The sequence below is a fragment of the Hemicordylus capensis genome, chromosome 7 (assembly GCF_027244095.1).
Source record: "Hemicordylus capensis ecotype Gifberg chromosome 7, rHemCap1.1.pri, whole genome shotgun sequence".
NCBI lineage: Eukaryota > Metazoa > Chordata > Lepidosauria > Squamata > Cordylidae > Hemicordylus > Hemicordylus capensis.
Window position 1 is genome coordinate 9553674 of NC_069663.1, and position 24038 is coordinate 9577711.

Below are 24038 nucleotides of genomic sequence, written 5' to 3' on the forward strand. Positions count from 1 at the left end.
GCTCTGCTTTTGGAAGCTCAGGTGGAGGCGGTGACCAGGGGTGCCTTTGCACGGCTTCAGCTAGTGCGCCAGCTGCGTCCCTTTCTCGAGAAGGCAGATCTGGCCACAGTTACCCATGCCTTAGTCACGTCACGGCTGGATTACTGTAACGTGCTGTACGTGGGGCTGTCCTTGAAGAATATTCGGAAACTGCACTAGTGCAAAACGCGGTAGCGAGGGTTTTATCTGGAGCTGCCCGTTGGGAGCACATCACCCCCATTCTGAAAGAGCTGCACTGGCTGCCAGTTCGTTTCTGGATCCAATTAAAGGTGCTGGTTTTGACCTTTAAAGCCCTTAACGGTTTGGGCCCGGGGTATCTGAGGGACTGCCTGCTCCCAAGGGTTGCTGCCCGCTTGACGAGGTCATCTGAGGGGGCTCTGCTCCAGGTGCCGACAATGAGGAAGGCTTGGCTGTCATGCACACGGGACAGGGCCTTCTCTGTTGCTGCCCCCAGACTTTGGAATGTTCTCCCAGTGGCCATTCGCTCCTCGGACTCCATCACAGTTTTTAGAAAGCTTGTTAAATCTTGTTTTTTTATCCAGGCTTTTACATGATTGTTTTTATTGCTGCTTCTATGTGTTTTTACCTGTGTTTAGTTTTTATGCTTGTATTTTATAGGTTTTTAATTTGGTTTGTTTTTTATGTTTTTAGCTTAAATATTCTTATTGTCATTTTATTGTATGTTTTTTTAACTTTTGTAAACCGCCTTGAGATTGTTTTTAATGAAAGGCGGTATATAAATTCAACAATAAAATAAAATAAATAAACATCTGGAGGGCCACACATTGCCTACCCCTGGTCTAGATGCTGCTCCAAGTATATGAAATGCATTGACAGTTGAAATGTTGCATAAATATTAAAATAAGACCACCTGATTCTCATATTCGTTTTTAGCAGGAGCAGTTCCTACTTGCCACTTTAGTCTTCTGAATCCATTCCTATGCGGCAGCATCTGACACCTACCATGACCTAGTGAAGATTAATTGCGGCACCTTCAATTTGGGAATGTATTCAGAAGAAAAATTCTCTATACCAACCTGGCCAGTAGAAGTTGCTTTGTCAAAAACCAGGGTTAAAATTGAGCCACAATCTTAGGCCTCTTGCCATTCAAACCCAGAGTCCAGGTCACTTTGCAATTTCCCCCGAGCTTCTTTCCAAGACAGTTGCACAAAACACCCATAAATTAACAACCACAGAACCCACCCCCCCTTGTGTTTATCTTTCTTGCCACTCAGATATGACCCCATTTGAAAGCATTACTTGGTTACAGGAGCAATAAAGTTGCACAGACTGTAAAACTGGCACAGATATTTCAAAGACTGTTTGTCTCTTACTGCCGTATGCTGGAATGAACAGCAAGTGCTGACGATTTGGATTAGATTACCCTTGTCTGATCCAGTAAGACATTTTGTATTGTAACCTGGAAATGCATAGGAAGCATGAATGCATAACTAGATTGTTACACCATAGAAAGTTGTGGTAGTCTGGAATGCAGTAAGATGAAAACCCGCTAAAGTACTTTCTTTTGAATATTGTCCAGCAATCATTGGTGTTCTTTTTTTAATCAGATAAAGATTTGGAGGTGGGAGGAAGCTTATAAAGCTTGTGTGGGTTGCTACAGTTTTTACACAGATTTCTGAGTTGTATAACTTTCCTTATACAGAACTCTTCCTCAAACAGAGTGTTTATCTCAAAATCTCCCATACTACATTATGGACACTGGTTTGTCCTAGTGATGAGGTGATATACGGATTTAAATTTAAACTACAGTAGATAAAATTTAGAATGGTTCTGCTAAGATGGTTCTTGGTTTGTTTTTGTGTTACTCTGACTGATATTGTATAAATTTGTTTGAGCTAGCTAAAAGTGGGTGCTAAGTAATAAAAGGTGTATGTTTCCTCCCCTTAAATTAGAACTTGCCCAGTAAGCTAATGCTAGGGCATGATCCATTGAACACTAGACTCTTTTTTTTATTATTCTGAGAACAAAAAATATCCTTCCCTATGTGGCACTGGACTGTGTTCAGTCCAGACCGAACATGGTGAAACAGACTGGCTCCAGATCGACAAAGCAGTAAGACAAGGCTGTATACTTTTTCCTTGTTTGTTCAACATATTGTTCAGCATATAAGCTTAGAGAAGCTGTATTGGAAGAAGATGAGCGTGGTTTTAAAGTTGGAGGAAGAAACATCAATAACCTGCGCTACACTGATGATGAGCTATCACTCTAATAGCTGAGAATGTGGGTGATCTGCAAGCTCTAGTAATGAAAGCCAAGGAGCACAGTGAAAAAATGGGACTACAGTTAAATGTAAAGAAGACTAAACTAATAACAGGTACAGCAACCAGCCTCAGAATTGATAATGAAGACACTGAAATGGTAGATAGCTTCTGCCTTTTAGGTCTGACTGTCAACACGAAAGGATCCTAGCATTCAAGAAATATGCCGCAGACTAGCACTTGGTAGGGTTGCAATGAAGGCCTGGGAAAGGATATTTAGATGCTGTGATGTGTCTATACCTACAAAGATTAGAATCATTCTTACAATGGTTTTTCCCGTGACACTCTGTGGATGTGAAAGCTGGACTTTGAAGAAGCAAGATAGAAAAAGTATTGACGCTTTTAAACTTTTGTGCTGGAAGACAACCTTTGAGGATATCACAGACAGCCAGGAAAACAAACAAATGGATCATAGAACAAATCAAAAATGACTAGGCTCAAACTCTATCTATCTATCTATCTATCTATTTATTCGATTTCTATACCGCCCTTCCAAAAATGGCTGGTCAGTGACCAAATAAACTTATATCTTATCTCATACTGAAGATAATCTATCTTTGTTGTCGCTAAGAGTCGACATCGACTTGACGGCACTAAAATCAATCAATCATGTGGTAGGGTAAATTTTAAATTGCCAAGAAAAAAGGGGCCAATTTTCATCTGTTATTACATTTTTTGCATTTATTGTTTAGATGCACTGAGTAAAAACGTGTGCTAACTGGTTACTATAGACATACAAATGTATTGGGTTGTATCCTAAGTTGTTCCACAGAGAGCACTTCCACTTGTGCAAGGCTTTTCACAAGGCTTCAAGTTCAGTCCACAGCATCTTCAGTTAAAAAGTGTCAGGTAGCAGAGCTCTAAAGACGCCTGTCCTGAGACTCGGGAGAGCTGGTGCCAGTCAGAGCAGATTGTACTGGGCAAGATTTGGTACAAAGAGGCCTCATACACTTGGTAACAGGGCTGCACAACTTGGTCCTCCATTAAGAGTTGGACTACATCTCCCATCATCCTTGATGGCCGCCATAGCTTTGTAGGCCATCATGGGATTGTAGTCCAAAGCAGCCCTGTGTTCTGATGCTGTGTAAGCACCAGAAAAGCCAATTTCCACCTGCTCACATTTCTTCTGTTGCCTTCCCCACCAGATCTTTTTTTTGTGCAGGCTCTGTTTCTGCTTTGACCATCCTCAAAGGAGAAGGCACATCCTCAAAGAACATATGAGAGAGAGAAACCCCTTCTCCAAGACACTTTATCCCTTACACCCACTATAGAAAGCATCAGAAGCATTAAAGTAGATTAAACTTTCCTCACTAACAAATGTTAATACCCTTTTGTCATGCAAGAACACAAAGCTAGAGTGGAATATCAAATTACTTTAAAGTTTGGAGAACTAAGCAGTCTTATTTTGGAAAAAATAAATACTGCATTGTTAGATTAGCATTAATTCAGATACCGGAAGATTCTGCTTAACTTGCACCTGTTCACTGTGGCTAGGCAATGAGACCATCAGCTCAGAAAGTGATTCACATGCCTCTTGTTGTGATGCATTAATATGTCCTAACTCCTTGCCTAGTGCTGGTGAAAAAATTCAGATTTCTAAGCACTATCTTCACAGAGTGTGGTGAATAAACACTGGCAATAAAATTGGATTTTTAAATTTTAAATCAGATTTTTTAAAAATTTCAGCTATAATTGTTTAACTTTTATTTTAAAAGAAATCTAAACTTAGTCCAAACAAAATCTCTTAATGAATTTATGATCCACTTAAGAAATGTTTCTTTCCTTAGTAAAGAGAGAGTTGTAGGGAACTCTCACAGTATAATGGTTAATGTACTTGCATCGTGGCTTGATGCTGGGGGCTATGCAGGGATGGCAAATCAGCACTGGTGTCATCTGCTGGTCCATCTGGGTGATATTTTACTCCTATTTTACGTTTAGCAACTACCCAATCTCTGCAGCTAACTAAGAGCTGGTATTCTAATTTATAAATGTTGACCTACTAGCTAAAGAACATGGACCATTTACCCATTTCATGGAGAACATGGATCTGCTCAGTTACTACTTTTGAGGGGAAGGAGGAATAAGACAATTATATAGCAAATGAGCCTTTGAGATCAAAATTTTGTTTTAAAGGTAACATTTCTGTGCCCTTCCTGAACTCTAGGATAAGCCTGTTTATCAGTCTAGAGAGTCTAAAAGTTAGAGAAAAGACAGGCGAATTCTGAGGTGTGGAGTGTTTCCCAAGGAGACATGTAGCTCCCCAACAGCAGTGGTTCTCAAACTTGGGTCCCAGGTATTGTTGGACTACAGCTCCCATCACCCCCAGTCGCAGTGGTGTTCATCTGGGGATGATTGGGAGCTGTGGTCAACCGACATGTGGGGGCCCAAGTTTGAGAACCCCTGACCTAGAGATTTTCTGGATTAGGGGCTTCTGCAGTAGATCTCAAAGTTGCATACTCCTAGACTGCCCCTTAACCCATTAAACGATTGTAGCTTTAGTTGAACTTTTGTTTGCATTTTAATACAATTCCATGCATGCATTTCACAATCCCACCTGTGCAAGGCGACAGTCCACATTAACCTCTTACTACCTCTAACTGTGCTTCTATATCACCCTAGGAAACCTGGGTCACGGTTTGCCCCATTTTTGTGCATTCTTTTTTAGTGTCTCAATTTCAAAGGGCTAACTGTGTCATTATGGAGACAAATGGTTATTCCTGTTGTGCTGTGGAGTGAATGTCCAATGTCTGAGTCTGTCTACTTGAATTTTCTTCACCAGGCAGTGACATTTTTCGGTCTGTAGAATGAATTTAAGTTTAGTGGGTTTTGTGCTGATACAGCCATACAGTCAGTGGACCCTAGAAGCTGGCAATTTAGGTGTGGGAAGTAGCCACATCATCCGCCCCAAATCTGAACCCAAAGAAAAACTCTTCTTTGGTTTGACAGTGTGGCTCTTGACAGTGTGGCTTCTGATACTCTTGCTCCTCCCCACCTCACCCTTTGTGACTTATAGGGTTGAAAGGAAATAAGGAAGGAGTTGCTCTGTCAGAACACAACCCCTCCTTCAAGTCGTCTCTCTTGAACGTAGGTCGCTGGTGAGGGTTGACTTCCCCATCTTCAGAGTATGTTCCACTGGTGTGGATGGTGTGGGCTTTCTGTTGAAGGCAATGTGGTATTTTATTTATTTATTTATTTAATTCGATTTTTATACCGCCCTTCCGAAAGGCTCAGGTCATTTGGCTAGAGTCATTTGACTGACTAAGGAGAGTCAGGTTTGAAATCCATAAGAACTGCTTAACCTATCCTGCCAAGTGGCTGTGAAGGAGCCCTGAACTTCTTGGAGGAAAAGAGGGCATCAAATAAAATAAAAATAAAATACAATACCCAGATGCCAACAATGTGGAGCTGCTATTATTACCCCTGTTGAAATGTAAATATTTATCTACTATATTTATAGACTATTTTCAACCGTACAATATAAACAAATAATTCAAGTTTAAAAATAAACCCAAAGACAAATAGGCAGTAAGCCTAAGCAAACTGAAACAGCAGGAGAATAAAAAACAGAACTCTGGAATAAGCAAAACAGTAACAAAAATAACATGCTTAATCTAATGGCAAAAAAAGACAAGTTTCTGCTTTTCTTCGGAAAGGGAGGGGAGATGGCCCAGCAGATTTCTGTGGGAAGGACTGCCAGACGTGATCCAGGAGTGTCATTTACTGTTGACTCTTGTTTTAAACTGCCCAGTGGCTTTTAACCAAAGAGCAGGGCAAAAATATTTTAAATACAGAATGTATTGCTTATCCAGCTCTTTGGGGTTCTCAGTGCAGCCCTCAGCACCCCTGCTGTACTCCTCGCAAATTGCTGAGCCATATTGAGGTAAAAAGGTGATGCCCTTAGTAGGACAAAGGGGCTGCTCTTCCATTGGCTACACCTGCCTGCTTCAGGATGAGCCTGTTCTCCAAGCCTTTTAAACTCGCCAGCCATGCAAGGCATTTGGATTTTGCAGTTTGGAGCCCACTGTCCCAGGAGTGTGGAATGCAAGTTGTGTAAAGAGTCTTGGAAAATTGTAAATGTTCAGAATGGATGGAAGTGCAGCTGGTACCTGAAAAGATTGGCGTGGTGGTGGTGGTGTCCAGCAGTGAGATATAGGAAAGGAGCATAGATGGGGGCTGAGGCTGGGCATAATTATGAACTATAGCAGGAATTCTCAAGCTTGGGTCCTCAGATGCCAAAGGCTGTTTTGGCTGCGATGATGGGAGTTGGGTTCCCATATGTTGTTGGACTACACGTTTGAGAACCCCTGAACTCTGCAGTGCTTTCAGGTCATAAGAATGGAAGAACTGTGCCGGGTCAGACTGACACGCCATCTAGTTCAACATTCTGCAATAGTGGCCAGCCGGATTCTTCTGGGAAGTGGACAAGTTCAATATGGCCATTGGCTCTCCATCACTGTATGTTCCCAGCACCTAGTCTTCAGAGGTATCCTGCATCTGGACATAGATGTTCCTTGAACTGTTGTTGTTGCTAGCCATTGATAACTTATTCTTCAAGGATTTGTCTAACCCTTTTGAAAAGCCATCTAAGGTAGCAACCATCACCATGTAAGTTAATAGTACTCCAAATGGAACTCATTTCTGTTCGTTAACATGAGGCCCAACCCATGAGGAGGATCTCAGCAACAAGCCATATTCTTGGACAGCTCCCTTTCATTGGGGGTTGACCAGGAGAAATTCCTAGTGGATTTTGCACTCTGCATAGTCAGAACTGCCCATTTTAATGGCACCCAAACTCTGATGCCTGAAGAGATCACCTCCTCTTTCTCTACCCCTTCTCCACTGTCTTAAGTTTAAAAGAGATACCCTCAAATCCTGAAATGCATACCCCAAATGTGTTTTACTGTCCTACCCTAGATGGACTTCATTGAAACTAGTTATTTGACCCCAAAGATTCCCAAGTTCCTGTTATAACTTGGGAATCAACAGTCCATGATTCTAATAGTGCCCTTTGTGTTGTGCCCCATACCTGCCAGGTCCTGAATGCTGACAGAAATGATCTGTTCCCTGAGATCGAGGTGCCATCACTGGTTGTGATCAGGTTGGATGCTGTATTTGCATTGTGTTCCTGGAATGTACCTTTCAGATGGTGTGTGAACGCAGCTTGGCTTGCTGGAATGTGGCTTCTTAAGGGAGAGCCAAAGAGCACCTCAGACACAAACTAATGTTCATATGTGTGTGTGACTATTATAGTTATGTACTTGGGTTAATGCTCTGTTGTCTTGATTTACAAAAGAGTCTAATGAACTGCCTAGCCTCATTCATATTCAGAGTCTATATTTTATGTTAAAGCATTTCGGCACAGGGTTAGATGATTCTGTGCAAAATGACATTTTATTCTAAATATGACATACGGCAGATGGTCTCTGGTCAGGAAAGATTAAAATTAAACCTTCTAAACTGTGTGTTTATCTCTTGCAGTACATCTCTCTGAGCCTGTATGTGTGTGAGAGACAGGGAGAAATATAAACAACTGTGTCTTGAATTTAAATCTGCTTCTCTTTTTACCATACACATCAATTTGAGGCACTTTTTCCTGCATTGTTGGTAGCAGGGCTGTTGTGTTGATAATCCTCTATCCGAAAGCAATTTGAGCACATTAAACCACCCCATTCCAGCAAAGGTGCAGAATGAGGCTCCCACATGTGGTGGCCTTTCTGAAATGGTGCTATGAGTGCAGAGCACTTGAATTCAGCATATAGTGGATGAGCTTTTGATGCTTCTCACACCACCAAAGCAGCAGCATGGATTGGCCATGAGAGAACAGATCCCCTTCCCAGACAGCAAAGGGGATCATTGTGCACTGTTAATGGATCAATTCTGGAACACTGGCGTAACGTCCTGAGACTACTTTTGGGCTTGTGTGGGGAATTAGCAAGACTAGTGTGAACAGCCCATTGCAGTGTCAACTTGTGCAAAGCTTTGGTCTGGAAATAAAGGCTTGAGATAGGGATATGGTACAATCAGATTTATTTAAGGATGATTGAGGTACAGGAAATGAAAAATGGTTAGGCAATTGATAAAGGCAATAAAACTATAACTAGCAATGTAAATCAAAGACTCACGAAGACGTGTTTTTAGCTTTAAGGTCCAAATTCTGATTAAATCAACTTAAGGCTTGACAGAGAGAGAGGAGGACCTGGAGTGCAGAGTTAGGAAGGAGGGAAGAGAGAGGAGATTGTTAGTATACCTTCTGCCAGTTCTGTCGGGGTATCTGTCATCCTTGCAGGATGGGAAATACTGGGGTCTTTCTTCCCAGGGGCCAATCAGAAGGACGGTGTAGAGGAGAGGCAAATGTGCCACTCACAAGCCAGGGATCCAGGATAGCGGCTGCTTCCAGGGAAAATCCAGGGGAGGTTGACTCTCTAAGGCAGCCAAGCGTGGTTTGGATCAAGAGAGAAGTCCAAACCAGGGGCTGGAACAATGGCCGTGGTAGATGGAATGGCCAGAGCCAAAGCACACGTGGGTGGAAGGAGCACACCCTTGAATGGGGCTCAGGGTTAAAATAGACAGATACATGCCTTCAGGCCAAACACAGGTCATACCACCTAGTTGGAGAGGATGACATCCGGGGTTAACAAAAGAATACATGCTGTATGATTCAAGCACTGATGTGTGCAGTCTTGAAAGACAATGGAGTGAACTGGTTTGAAAGACCTATATGGGATGGAGTAAATGGGAGAGCTCAAAGCTTCTAGTGGGTCAGGAAGACCCTTCTAGGTGGGAAATTGGAATGCTTTTCAGGCTAAGGAGCCTCTTCGCTGGTCTGTGCCAGATCATTAACTCTGTGATAGTGAGGAGGGATTGATACAGCCTCATCTGAGCGCCTTTTGAGTTGATTAGTTCAACTAATCCTTTGTGCCAACAGCAAGAGGAGTTTCGCTATTCTCTTGAGAAATAGCCCTTCTCCTTCATCCTTGCCTGTATTGTGAGACAGAGAGGGGCATGGGGGATACCTTTCAATTGCATGTAGTCTTGACCTGGGGTCTCCCCATGCAGCTTCTGCTGAGCGAGTTAACTGAGCGTTTGCCAAAGATGGGCATGTGGAGGGTCATGTTCCCTCGAGTCCAGATAGCCAAGATACCATATAGAAGGATGCTGCTTGTAGCCCCTGAACAGGCTGTTCTCGTAACAGCACAGAAGATGAGCACAATTCACTTTCCCCACACAAGACTGGGACCTTTGTGGTGGCGTTTGTATGTGGGAATAGTTGTAATTGTGCATAATTGTTTGTTCCTTGTTTGTTCTATCCCACTCGTACATCTTGGTCTTCTATTCAAATCCGAGATCAGTTTGGCCTTGTTTAGCTAAAATAACTTTGCTGTTTCAGATTCTGTTGGGCCATTCACTGCATGCTTTCAGTTTCCCTTTTGGGTGCGGGGGGAAGTGGGACATAGATTTTAAAGTAAATGCCATTGTGTTTAGGCTTCAAGTTAGTCTAAGAAGAAATTGTCAGTGCTGTTATACAAGCTAATGAGCCATCTTGGTAGGAAAGGTAAATGTTCGTTCGTTTGAACATCTAACACTGCCTCTATTGGGTGGTTTGCCCTTCCTTTTGTAGGTAGCTTCAGTTTGGGGGCAGGGGAAGCCAAAGTCCAATAAGATCTGACTTGTGACTTACCAAAATCCTCTATTAGTGCTATATGTTTGTTGGGCAAACTATGACATTGAAAGTACTATGAATATTACAGTGTCCAGAATGAAGCCCTCTAAATATTGAGCTTTGCTGCATTACTTGTACTGCAGCAAATTTGATGCCTAAGGACTGTCAGCACCTTCTAAATACCACTGCCTGCCTGGAAACTTGCATATACAACTGAGAGATCCCCGTTTGTCAGTGAGGGCCAACTGCTGCATGACAGTGGCAGACCCCTGTCTTTTAAACCTAGGCCCTCCCCAGTTACTTGTAAAGCGGGGTGGGGTAGGTTGTGCGATTCCAAAGCATGTGGGGAGTATGCTGGGATGATGAATGATGCCTCTCACCATTTTCCTTTCCCTATAGTCCCAGGGCTGCACAAACTTTGGCCCTCTGGCTGTTTTTGGACTACAACAACCATCTTCCCCAGCCACAGTGGCCAATAGAAATGATGGGAGTTGTAGCCCAACATCTGCAGGAGGGATGAAGTGGTACAGCCATACTATAATCTGGCCCCTGAGATCATTTTTCTGGAGCTATGCTTCAGTACCAAGATCGGGTCTGGCTGGGGGAGAAGCAGCTGGAGGGGCTGGGCTGAAGAAAAGTGGCAGGAAAGAAATAGGGAGGACTCTGGGATGTCTGGGGTGGGGCAAGGGAGCAGTTGCCCCCGCCCCCAGGATTGAGCCAATCCCACTCAGTTCAGTGGAGTTTAGTCCCAAATCAGTGATTATAGGGTTGCAGACTTTGTCCCACCCCTGCAGAACAAGTACTGCAGATTCCCATGGGGAGGATTCAACACCCCACCCATGGACCACTTTTCAACTTTTAATCTCCTCCTGACAGATTGATGTTGGAAGACATGGATGTGCTCCAGTTATGTGATTTGTTTGAAACAGGGTGCTGGACTAGATAGGCCCTGGGCCTGATCCAGCAGGGCTGTTCTTACTTAGTTTGATTACATCCAAATGGAAAACAACATTAAAACAAATCTGCATCATCTTGGTACATCCCAGGGAGAATTTATAGGGCGGGGATTCGATTAGGCTATTCAATTTATCAAACAACGAGCTCTAGATATAGAGCTGCAAGAGGAATCTGCACGCTTGACAAGAGGGCTGTATATAGGCCCTCAAGGTTTTAAACTTCAACCCGCCAATTATTTAGATAACATTCTAGTATCTAAATTTAGGAGAGCATTGACGCTGGCCTGCCTCAATGTACTCCCTATTTTCTTGGAGGGAAAATACAAACGGGTACCTTACGCGGCGCGCCTTTGTCCCTATGTTGCAGGTGAAATAGAGACCACTGCTCATGTAATCCTTTATTGTGAATTTTATAGGGATAGTCGTTCTACGTTTATTTTACCTTTGCTAAAGAATTGTCCGGACCACACCGATCTTTTTTACTTTGAGTATCTGCTGTCCAGTTTTAAACCTGGGATGACTGTTAGGGTGGCCAAATTTTGTTTTACTGTATGTAAGCTTCGTAAAGCCTGCATTACCTAATCGAATATGTTGTAAAATGTAAAGATTAACTGGCCTATGACTGTAATAAACTTTATCTATCTATCTATCTATCTATCTATCTATCTATCTGCTTAATTTGACCCTGCAAGACTGGGTGCCAGCAAAAAGGTTGAGTTAAAGGGGGTGAGAAGACGAGAAAAGGCACTCTGTTCCCTTGTTACTTGGCTACTTCCCTGAGCCTGATGCCAAAATTTGTAGGTTCAGTAGCTATTCGAAATGTCCTCTCTGTGTGTTTGGGGTTTTTGTGTGTGTGTGCCTGTGTGTGTTTGGGGTTTTTGCTTTGTGTTTAAAAAAGAAACTGTTCTCTTTTCCTAGGTTGGAACAAGATATCAAGAAGTTAAAGGCTGACCTGCAGGCAAGCAGGCAGATTGAACAAGAGCTGCGAAGTCAGATCGGGTCTCTGACCAGCACAGAGCGGGGGATTCGGTCTGAAATTGGACAGCTTCGCCAGGAAAATGAGCTGCTTCAGAATAAGTACGTTCAGCCCTCTTCTTGTTCCACCCCACCCTCTGGGCCCTTTTCCTTGTGCTTTTTATGCTTGCAGTCTAGTTTTTGTTTTGGGGTTGTTGTTGTTTTTTTGTCCCCTTCTATATGTTTGAATTTATAGAATTGCAGAGCACAATCCAGCCAAAGCTGAGCTTTTCTAAGTCCCGTTGATTTCAGTGGGAGAGATTTAAATACATCCTTAAGTTTCATTTCAACATCAGTGGGATTTAAAAGTGCTTAACTTTGATGCAATTTGAAGGGTAATGAAATCAGGCATATTATGTTACCACTTTTTCAGTTACTGTAGCCACAAGCAAAATTTCAAGTTTATTTATTCATTTATTTTATATTTAAATACACCCTAAGAGCCCAGGGCGATTAACACAATAAAAACAGGACAAATGGAGCTAGAAATTTATATGGGGGGGAGGGATGGGGGTGTATAGGGAGGAGAATATGAATGCGCCCACTGGCAAGAACACAGTTCCCCCTTAAACATTATAGTGTCTGAAATGTGCAGAATACTTTGGTAATGGAATCAGAAATGCTCAAAAATTCTGATTCTGTTAGTGTCTGAAACATGCCAAAATACGTAACCGAATTGGAATTTTTGAACATTCCTGATTAGTACTATCAGTACAAAACTATTAATTCAAAAATATATTGTTGAAACAAGAATAAGAAACTAAAACAAAAGCAAAAAATTATATTTAAATTATCCTTTACTGTTTTGTCGGCTTGTACAGAAATGCTTGACTAACGAGCAGAAGGTTGCCGGTTTGAATCCCCGCTGGTACTATATCGGGCAGCAGCGATATAGGAAGATGCTGAAAGGCATCATCTCATACTGCACGGGAGGAGGCAATGGTCAACTCCTCTTATATTCTACCAAAGAAAACCACAGGGCTCTGTGGGCGCCAGGAGTCGAAATCGACTTGACGGGACACTTTACTTACTTTACTTACAAAGGGCAAACAAAGCCAATTTAAAGTGAGAGTAATTTTTCCTTTGCTGGTCACTTGGGAGTAATCAATCAGAGGTCACTCTTATAATTAAATGCTTTCTCAGCAGCCACCCTGTTTCAATGCTGACAAAGATTTGCTTGAAATGTTCCTCTTATCACCAGCTTAGCCTTAATTTACTTATCTTGGTAGATTCTGTTGTCTCCCTAACATCTTGGTCAAAAGAGGTAAATCCAGTAGCAAGTGCGATGGGAATTTGTTAAACAACTCAGTGCCTTTCAAGCTTTTCAGAGGAATTCTTCAGGAGGAAAACTTAGCTAAAAGGAGTAAAAGACCTCTTACAGGACTGGATATGTTCAGCTTCTGCAGAAAGTTCTCACAGCTTAATATTACTGGTTTGAGCCTATTACTGGACTTCCTTTATCTGTGCCAGTTGGCTGCTCGTTGTTTGACAGTCCACCTAAACCTTGCAGTTCTGAGTGTGCCCCGAAGTACAAATTGAGCGCTTACATGTACATGGGTTTACACTTAGTGCTGAGGGGGAAACTTGAGTGACAAAGTTAACGTGTACCTTTCCCCCACCTCCTCAGGCTACATAATGCTGTACAAATGAAACAAAAAGACAAGCAGACCATCTGCCAATTGGAGAAAAAGCTAAAAGCAGAGCAAGAGGCACGGACCTTTGTAGAAAAGCAACTCATGGAAGAAAAAAAAAGGAAGAAGCTGGAAGAAGCAACTGCTGCACGGGCTGTTGCATTTGCTGCTGCTACCAGGTACTTGCCCTCTGAGAGGAGAGCTGGTCTAAGGAGAGGAGAGCTGGTCTTGTGGGAGCAAGCATGAATCGTCCCCTTTGCTGAGCAGGGTCTGCCCTGGATTGCATCTGAATGGGAGACTACATGTGAGCACTGTTAGGTATTCCCCTTAGAGGGTGGTGCTGTTCTGGGAAGAGCACTTGTATGCAGAATATCCCAGATTCCCTCCCTGGCGTACCCAAGATAGGTCTGAGAGAGACTCCTGCCTGGAGAAGCTACTGCCGGTCTGTGTAGACCAGCGGTGCACAACACAAATGCCCTGGTGGGCCGGAACCAACCATGATTTGCTGCATGGGTCAATTTAATGCACATTAATTACTACATTAAAACTATTTAAAATGTTAATAAAGGAGAGAGGGCAGAGGGTTAGTGTCAGTAGGCTTCATTCAAGGGGCAGGGGACATCTGGTCTCAAGTGGCCAGCTGCATTGAGCTGCTGCCGCTCATCAGTGGGAAAGGCCAAGAGCTCTTTCATGACTCCTGCTGTTGCTGCAGAATATTCCTTTCTGGGGGCGAGCAAAAGAGTCCTGGGCCTTATGTTGTGCAGGCCTGGTGTAGACTATACTGAGCTAGATGGGACCCACGGTATAAGGGAGCTTCCTATGTTACTTTGCATTCCTTGAACCAGTTTTATTTTTTTACATGTATGTTCAGTAAGTTGAAGTGGTAAACCATTTCCCTGATCTATACCACTGCAGGCTGGGGAATCACATCTTTTTCTTTTTATTCTTCCCCTTTGAAAATTTTGTGCATGTAGGAAAACAGCACATTGGGGTAGGCTGAATCTTTCTTCCTGACATGCGAGGGTTTTTTTTACATGCAAGGAGCATTCAAACATACAACTCCCCCTCCTCTGTGGATACTGAACAGTCCAGGACACGACTTATCACAGCTCTGCTGAATGTATACACAGGCCCTTTGAGGTTTTTCACAATGCAAAACTGATTGTATATTTGAATGTATCTGATGCAAGGTGTTTCACCATTGTTAAGCTGCATGACATAATGCCAAGTGAAATGTAAGTAAATACGAATTTCCACATCTGCTTTTTGACTGATTTCTATCCAAAAGCATAGAAAGGTCTGGGGGTGAGTGGAGAGTGCAAATTGCCTGTGGGGCCTAAGACTGAGAGAGCTGCATGCAGCAATGTGTTTCTCTCTCTCTCTCTCTTTCCCCTGCTCTTCCACTTTTGGTTGACAGCTGTTGCTGATTTTTGCAAGGAGCTGAAGCTCATATCTTATGTCTGTAGCTGGAAGCCATAACTGAAGGTTATATGATTCATCAGGAACGTGTAAACGACGGACCATCATTTTTGCATGCTGCCACTGTGAGCTGTTGATAGAAACAGCAAACTTAATTGCCTCCCTTCTCCTGCCTGTCACTCTTGTAAAGTCGATATTGCTTTCACGAAATCAACAGTGGCACACACTGCAAGTTCCCCCTTTCTCTCTTCTTATTTTGCTTGGCAGGGGAGAATGCACTGAAACGCTACGAAATCGCATCAGAGACTTGGAGACGGAGTGCAAGAAGTTAACAATTGACATAAAGCTGAAAGAAGATCAGATACGAGATCTAGAAATGAAAGTGCAGGTAAAGAGAGAGAACTTGGAGGCCCTGCCTGCCTTCCTCCTTCACTGATGTCAACAGAACTTCTGAGTAGAATTTCTGAACTGGGCAGAATTGAGACCCTTCGCCAGACTTTGAGCGCAAGCAGGGGCGTGGGGACAATGGAGCAAGGGGGCATAACTGTCCCTCAGCTGCCAGGGTCTGGGGGGGCACCTCCTCACTCCCTCCTTCACCCACCCAGCCAGTGAACGAAGCGCTCACTGGCTGGGAGCACGAGGCATCCCCCTCCTCCCCAGCCAGTTTTGCACTGAAAAGCTGGCTGGGGGTGGGTGGGGGCGGGGAGCCCAGCTAGTCAGCATTTCAATGAAACACTGACTGGGGAGGATGGGAGAGAGTCTGAATACACTCTCTCTTGAGAGTCTCAAGAGAGAGTCTCTTGAGCAGTAGCCACACCCGCTGTGTTTGACACCTGATGCAGGGGACATAGCCAATACCAGGGATGGGGCCAGGCAGTCCCTGCAGAGTTTCCCCAGTCAGCGGTTCATTGAGGTGCTGACTGGGAGCTTCTTTCCCTGCCTCTGCCATTCAACGAACTGCTGACTGGGGGAACGCTGCAAGGGCTGACGCTCCCTTCCCGGTTATTGGCCACGCCCCCTGTGTCTGACATTGGATGCAGGGGGAATGGCTTGGGGGCATGATTGAATTTCTCTGTGTGATGAAAAATCAAAAGGGGTGGGGGAACCAGTGGCGGGGCTTCATCCTCCAGCCACAGGTAAGCTCCTCACGCCCCTGAGCACAAGGCTTTCCAGTGGGCGAGAAGTGGATCCGTTTATGCTTTGACTTCTGATAGTCCCTAAACTGAGCTGACCCAGCCTAGCTGCTCTTTGCCATATTTGTTACCTTTTTCTTGAGAGAGCCTTGCTTGGTTTCATTGACAAACATCCCTTAAGGCAGGGATTCTCATCTTGGGTGCCCAGATGATGTTGGACTACAACCCCTGTCATCCTTAGCCCCAATGGCCTTTGGCTAAGGATGATGGGAGTTGTAGTCCAGCAGCATCTGGGACCCAAGTTTGAGAACCCCTGCCTTCAGGCCGTTCCACACAAACTTGATTTTGCCACTAAATATATACTTTATGTGGGGTGCAGCCTACCCTGGCTCCCTGGCGGGTACCTCGTATGATGCATTCATTTGCAAACGTGTGTTTTATTGTGGCATCTGCATGTTATGTTTTAGGTGTATATGGAAGACGTCTTAGACTGGAGATGGGCAATAGATTTTTTCAGAGAGTTTCAAAGAGGGAGTGCTGTTCATTCTGTACACTTACTCCACTTTGTCTCTGCTAAAGAGGTTTGCCAGGTTTGAGTGTTCCTTCAAAAACCCTTTTGGCTAGAGGTGATAGTAGAACAAAATAAATCTGTGTATGGGAAGCGGTGCCTCTCTCAACCCACATTCTACTTCCTTTTAAAACTGTTGTCTGTCTCCAGCCTTTCATAGATTCCTGAAAAGGAAATGCAGGACCAGGGTATTGCAAAACACATTACCTTGGCAAATGCACTTCCTAAACCCTTGTTTGCTGAGATACTGTAATGTCAAAAAGGATGTGCTTTCATCTTTCTTGCACTTATTGGGTGCCATGAGTTCCACTGCAATTAAGGGGACTTAAGTTAGTCATGATTAACTTGTTTCATTTATTTTAATGGTGCTTAGTCCTGACATAATTTTTACATGCTGCCCACTGATCTCTTCTCACCCTCACCCAGGACCATTATCCTTCGAGCTTATTCATTTGCCCAGTTGCTTGCTTTTTGTCACTTAGTAAGAGTGCTTCTTTGGGAAGGCTTTTGGGCTGAATGAAAATTGGGAATCCTTATCTGAGAAAAGTACTGGTTATTGTTCCTGCAGCTGTGACACTTTGGTTGTCTTGTGGTCTCTTCATTATTTCATTTTCAGCTTTAGTTTTAACTTGAAGTGTGTGTGTGTGTGTGTGTGTGTGTGTGTGTGTGTGTGTGTGACACAGTAACCACTAGGCTCGTGCTTTGGCACTGCCAAAATGAAATCGTCTCCACCATTGTGCTGGTACAGCGTGGAGGCGGCCACCTCCAGTGCAATGGTGCAGATTATTCAACTGTGGCAGTTTAGCCATTAGCACCCTTGCTAACTGAATGAAGAGGAACCTTTTTAATGCAGCCATTGTCTTATATTTAGCAGGGGGAGAACAACTGGCCTTATCTAACCCTAGCACAGCATCCCTTTAATTCAAGCCTGCTCAACTTTGACACACACACACACACACACACACTGTTTTTGGCCTATAACTCCCATAATCCCCAGCCACCAGGGGCATAGCTATAATAGGACAAGGGGAGACAGTTGTCTGGGGGCCCACTGCCTTGGGGGGCCCCCAGAGGCAAGTCACATGACTGACTCCCCCAGCCACACACCCGCCCCTTCAGTTCCTTCAGTTGTATTCATCCTCCGAAATGGATGTGAGTGTTACGACCTGGAGCTACCAGAACAGCATGTCTTTCTCTTGTACCATTAAATGGCTTGCATCGTCCACAATTTACAAAACTTTTTAAAAAGTAATTTAGGATGATGTTCTGTTGGCACATAGGTTATATACAGATATAGATAAAAATTTTACTATGCTTTTTGTTACCACTATTCAGCCTCATTTAAGATTTATTTACTTCATGAGCTGAGCTGGGGGTGGGGCGCATTTTAAAATCTTGTCTCTGGGCCCACTCCAACCTTGCTATGCCCCTGCCAGCCACAGTGGCTAATAGCCGGTGATTATGGGAGTTGTAGGCCAACATCTGCAGCGGGACTGAAGTTGAGCAGCCCTGCTCTAGTAGCTGGTGTCTATCTTTGTTTGTTTTCTAGTTTGTGAGGCCTTTGGGTACAGGGAACCATCTTCTTTATTGGTTTTTCGATGTAAACTGCTTTGAGAACTCTGAAAAGCAATATATAAATATTTGTAGTAGTCGTAGCAGCTTCAAAAGACAGAGTAGCCACCTTGGGGTCTAGAGGTCCAGATAAGGCAGGATATAAATAGTTTGCAATTCCAGTGTTGGTTTCTCACTGGAGAGGGGAGAGGGAGATTAAAAAATGGACAGGTGGGGAGGAGCAAGGCGTAAGCCCCCGTCACCCCATTTCCCCTGCAAATGCTCTCCCTCGTCTGCATCAGCATCATAACAAGGACTGAGGCCCTTGTGCTTTCTGCACACTATGTAGTTACATCCTGAAATAGCTCTTAAGCCATTAACAGTCTTGCTTGATTGTTAGGAAAGTAAGTTTTGATTAAAGTTGAAACTCCCAAGAGAGTCAGTCTTAAATAAGATACCACTTCTTAAAAAAGCAACTGAAATAGATTCAGGGATTTCATCTGTTTGAGCCTCTTCTCATTTTATTTTATTTCACTTATCTGTTTTGTCAATTTGTAGTGAAACATTTCTGCTTTTTCCATGTTTTGCTTTTTTCTTCATGCGGCAGAGAAGGCTCACATAATCAAAGCTTGCTAGGGGAAAGTAGCATAACTCTGATTGATATGCATGGAGCTGCTAAATGTACAATAGAATATTTTCTTAATAATCACAAGCTTATCCTTTGTGTGTGAAAACAAAAGGAGTTTGACTTTGTGAATTTGACAGTCATTAAGTAAAGCTCTTTATTAGGCTTTTAAGTACATGCAGCTCTTAAGGCTAAAATAGTTGGATCAAGAATAAAAAGCACCCCACCCTGGCATAAAGCTTAGAATGGTTGGGTAGATAAATGAACCTGTCAAAATCTCTTAAGGAAACAAAGAAATTTAATTTTAGGGGAGAGGTTTCTTTCACTTGCTAGTCGAAAGGTCACTTAAGTTTTTTTTTCCTTAAGCACATTGCCCAGAGTGGCCTACTTAGTGCCTTCTAGCCAATTGACCATTTCCCTGCTTTGGGGAAGGGGCTACAGCCATTGGCGGAGGCAGCCGAATGGCAGCCTGCGTCCTGCCCTATGTGCGTGACGTCATGCACACATGGGAGTGCCCAGGGTCCAGAGAGCTCCAAGCAAGCTCTCCAGAGCTCATTTCCAGCCAGCATTTGCTGGCTGCTGCATATATTTTGCATCCCCTCCCTACAGCGAGGGAGAAGAAGCAAAATAAATGCACCAAGCCAGCAAACTGATTCACGTGCACAGGGCGTCTCAAGCAGCCTTTCCCATTGGCGGCCCATGTTCTTTGAACCCAATTGCTCAATGGTAGCTCCGCCTGTGGCCACAGCTCGGTGATGGAGCACCTATTTTGCATGGAGAAGGTCCCAGGTTCAATCTTTGGTATCCCAGTTCAACAAAGCATGTGAGCTCAGATAGCTGTGCTGGAGAAGACTCTTGCCTGAGACCCAGAGAGCTGCTGCCATTCAGAGAAAATTGTACTGAGCTAGATGGCCCAGTGTTCTGACTTGGTGTAAGGCAGCTTCCTATGCTCATATGGCCCTGAGGAATTGATCCGACTCCTGGGAACTTCCACAGTGGGCTCAGATTATGGATTCACAAGTGGCCAAGGAAGCCTGTGGCATGCCCTGACAGGAAGACCCATGTACCTGGCTGTGGCATGACCCTTATCCATCACTGTGCTGGTGCCTCTTCTACACCAGTATCACAGTCTCCTACTTCAAACTTGACATGCAGCATATATAACTAGAAGGTTCACCACCGTTGGCTTAGATCAATTTGTTGCATCGTTACTCAACCACTTTGCAGTAGTATGCTTAGCCCGGATCAGAGCCCATAGTAGCCTTCTTTTATGCTTGATATCCGGAAATGCTCCACTAGGATGGGGACGGGGAGTTTTCACCAGGCCTCGGAATCCCAGGCAGATAGATGGAGCCATTTCAACTCAAGGTTTTGCTCATTGGGTGAGCTCTGGACAAGACTGGTGTCCTGACCAGGGGAGCAATAGAATGCTCCAATCTTATGACATAGAGTGAAGCTCCAATTTCTCAGGAGCTTAAAGCACAACTGAAATGCAGTTCCACCCCAAAGAATCTTGGTAGTAAGTAGTTACAGCAGCTTACAGAGAATAAAGCCTTGTTTCCAGTTAAATCCTGAACGAATGATCATCCTGTGCTGATTGAATCAAATGAGCTATGAGTGTTTGCAGAGCGGTTTGGGAAAGCTTTGAATCTCAAAAGGATAGATTGATTATACTCACTCACTCCATAATTGGAGAGGGCTTTGATGGTTCTTTCTAGGAGAGGCTGTGCTTAGGGCAGAGAATGCTTCTGGGCATTAAGGCCAACAGGAGGTTGAGTCATAGGAATGTTTATTCACTCCGGGGTGGAGCCTGAGTTCAAACTAGAACTTAAGATACTTTGGGGCGTGCAGTGTACCTAACAAGCAACAGACAGGCAGGTCCCCACAGGGGCCGACTGTCTGGAATGGATAATTGTTAATGTAAGACGGGCCTTGAGAATAATACATTACAATCTGGGCTGTGCCTTTGGGAAATATGGGTAAGGAAATCTGTATAATTACGACTGAACATATTGACTTCCAGGCTGCTGCTTCTGCAGTTCTGAGTTATCTTGATGGTTGAATGATGTTGAAGCATGTGTCTGCTGCCTTCGAGGTCAGAAGATACATCCAAGGAGTCCTAAATCCCAGCATACTGCAGATTTCCCCCCGATATGTCTTTATCTCTGCACCCATCTCAAATAACTTCCTGAAACACACAGGAAAAGGTACAACTTAAATGTATTTTGCATTAAGTTCCCAATTGTAACAGTTCTTCTTTAATTACACTCAAAGGAGCTGCGGAAATACAAAGAGAATGAAAAGGATACAGAAGTGCTAATGTCGGCACTTTCAGCCATGCAGGATAAGACACAGCACTTAGAAAACAGCTTGAGTGCGGAGACGAGGATCAAGTTGGACCTGTTCTCTGCATTAGGAGATGCAAAAAGACAGCTTGAGATCGCCCAGGGTAAGTGGGATTTTCCTAGTACTACTCAACAGAGTGACACAGAAGGGGGCATTGCCAGGTGGTGGACAAAGAGATGCTGTGGCCAGGATCCAAAAGTTCCTTTGCACAAAGTTCCTTTGCTCCGTGCACATATTGGAAAGGAGGGGTGTCAATTTAGCCCTCTGGTTGCATCACTCCAGGCTGCATCAAATCTTGCTCCAGACCATTTTCTGGCCTTCAAGAGGAGCTGAAAGGGGAGACTGGGAGGTGGGGGAAACCCCACATGAACACTGTGTTTCACACATGAGCCTTTGGATTCTGCTGGAACTTTTGAAGTTGTACTTGTGGGGAAACCCACCCACCCCCACACGAAACTTGGTCAGTCTTGGTAAACTGCCCAGCAGGGGCGTAGCTAGGGGAGAGAGGGCCCGTGTTCATCCCTTTCTCTGGCAGCCCTCCAGAGTGAGGGAGATAATGAAGAAAACAGGGAGGGAGGGAGCTGGGGGCCTGTGTTCTTTTAACCCTTTCGCTCAGTTATAGCTACGCCCCTGCTGCCCAGATAAACACTTCAGAGCCATTCACATGGGTGGAAGGGAGAGAAGGCTGATCTAACTTGCCTACCTCACCCCCACCCCCCAGACGATCACTGAAAGTATCTAGGAGCATGGACCTAGACTATCCACGCTGCACCACACAGCTCCAGAGGCTGGGACGACGTGTCCCAGCCTCCAGATATCCCACAATGCACCATGCCACAAGTGAAGGGATTGAAGGTATCTCCCAGGAGACAGGTGCTCTAGGCACCCATCTCTGTGCCTGCTGGAGCAGCCTGAACACAGGCCAAGCGAACAAACAATCCCAGAGCTGGGGTTAGTGGTGTGCTCACGCCCTTAACCCTGGCTGAATGCTGGGGTAAAAAGCTGGACTAGGAGGCCCTGCTCTGCCAGGATCGGGCCCAATCCTGTTGTTTCTTGCGTGAAACTTCCCTAGCCTGGGTTAGGCTGCATGTGAGAACAGCCTCATTATCTTTTTTAAATCTCATTTTGCTTTGCTTGAAACTTATTGCAGGTCATAGACCATAATAAAGAACTGACTGATTGCTTTGATTGAAATTTCTCAGAGGTTTTATCTGAGGAAGGAGGAACCCTAACATGCACCTGGAATTTTATTTGAGACAAAACAGTAGCTGCTTATTACACTTGATCTTAGCCAAAAGGCCGAGTAGCTGGCTGTTGGCACTGTAAGGTTCACAATTGAACTGGGTAGTGTAGTGTTAAATGAGGTTAACACCATTGAACATCTAACAGTAATTCTGAGGGTGTCTGTGAAAACAGGAGCAAAGAGAGAGTTAATTCAGAGCCTGGGAGTAGTTGCTTTGGTAATCCTCAACAGCAGTAAGTTGGCCAGGCTGTCCTATATTGTTTCCAGATGGTGGTTTATTCCAACATGACAGCTGATTCTTTTGGATGGTTTTGAAGGAAGATAAGATTATGTTTTGCACATCGTATAACATCCTTGCATAAGTCTCTAAGTTCAATTAAATTCACTCCCAGGAAAGTGCGCATTGAATTTTAGCCATACCATTTCAGGTGATCAGGGCACTTTTTCCAGATTACCTGCTACCATTGTGATAAAATGCTTCAACTTGGCAGGATCAAATTGAAAACGTTCCCCAGAATCTACAACGGGAAAATTTCCCTACAACAGGAAAATACAGCTACTTCTTTGCGACAGACATACAAGGTTATAGCACTAATTCACAGCGATAAAATCCGAAACAAGGCATCTGAAATGTGAACGTCACCCTGCTGACACTGTAGGGACTGCGGTGTCACAACACAGGAAGTGGGGAAGCACACTTAGCAGATACGTTGTGACACTGTTGTAGGGTTATTCTGGAAAGCTCCCAGGTAGGAAGAAAGGGGAGCAGTTCCATGAAGTTTCAGGCAGTGATTTATTAAGTGAGGCTTTCTGTAAGTGATTTTGTTAAGAAAACAAAAACACATAAACCACACTCAAACATGGTTTCTTCCATTCCAAACTCCACAGGGTTTCAGCAGTCATTGGGTGGGAAGTGGGTGGAAGGCTACAGAAGGTCAGTATGCCAGAAGTGTACACCAGCGTCTGTCTGTCTCTGAGTAAGCTTCAATGGGCGGGACCTCAACCCATAGTGTTCCTCAACGCTCCACCCCTGGTGGGGACAGGAAATAGTGGGATGCTCTAGCACAAGCACAACTAGGTATAGACACCCGGCTGTAACTGCCCCACGCAACTCCTTGAGCAGGCCCACGGAAACACAGGTGGAAAAGGTCAATCATCCGGAAATAATCAAATGCAGCATCCTCCGTTTCAAGGAAAGCAACAGCATTTTTCTAAGGCGAGAACCATCCAGTGATAGAAAATGTGTGGTTGAATGTTATTGGGTCTGTGAGCAGGACCTCAAATGCGCACTCTGCAGAAATGTGATTTGGTGGGAAAGGAATAGCCTGGCACAGTTGGAATTCCTCATTTCATTTTCTTTGTTCAGGAAAGCAAAATGCTAAATGAGAAGAGGAAAATTACCTGAAATAGTTCAAGTCATAATTCTGATTCACTGGCTGTCACTGTGTGTTTTACCCTTGGGACAGGGGTAAATAACCTTTTGGCACCAGTGTAGCCCCGGATACTCTCCAGTATTCCCCATGGGCCCCATCCCATGTATATGTACAAAGCTCCAGTCAAAATCAGAGAAAAAA

The 24038-nt window shown here is 44.1% G+C and overlaps 1 protein-coding gene across 1 annotated transcript in view; it reads left to right on the forward strand.

The window, feature by feature from the left end:
- MACO1 (macoilin 1) overlaps positions 1-24038 on the forward strand; it is a 93990-nt gene that overhangs the window by 61582 nt on the left and 8370 nt on the right. Inside the window, exons 7-10 of the mRNA XM_053268506.1 lie at positions 11853-12011; positions 13576-13758; positions 15266-15386; positions 21150-21324. Coding sequence (XP_053124481.1) covers positions 11853-12011; positions 13576-13758; positions 15266-15386; positions 21150-21324 — 638 coding nt within the window. The remainder of the gene's footprint in view (positions 1-11852; positions 12012-13575; positions 13759-15265; positions 15387-21149; positions 21325-24038) is intronic.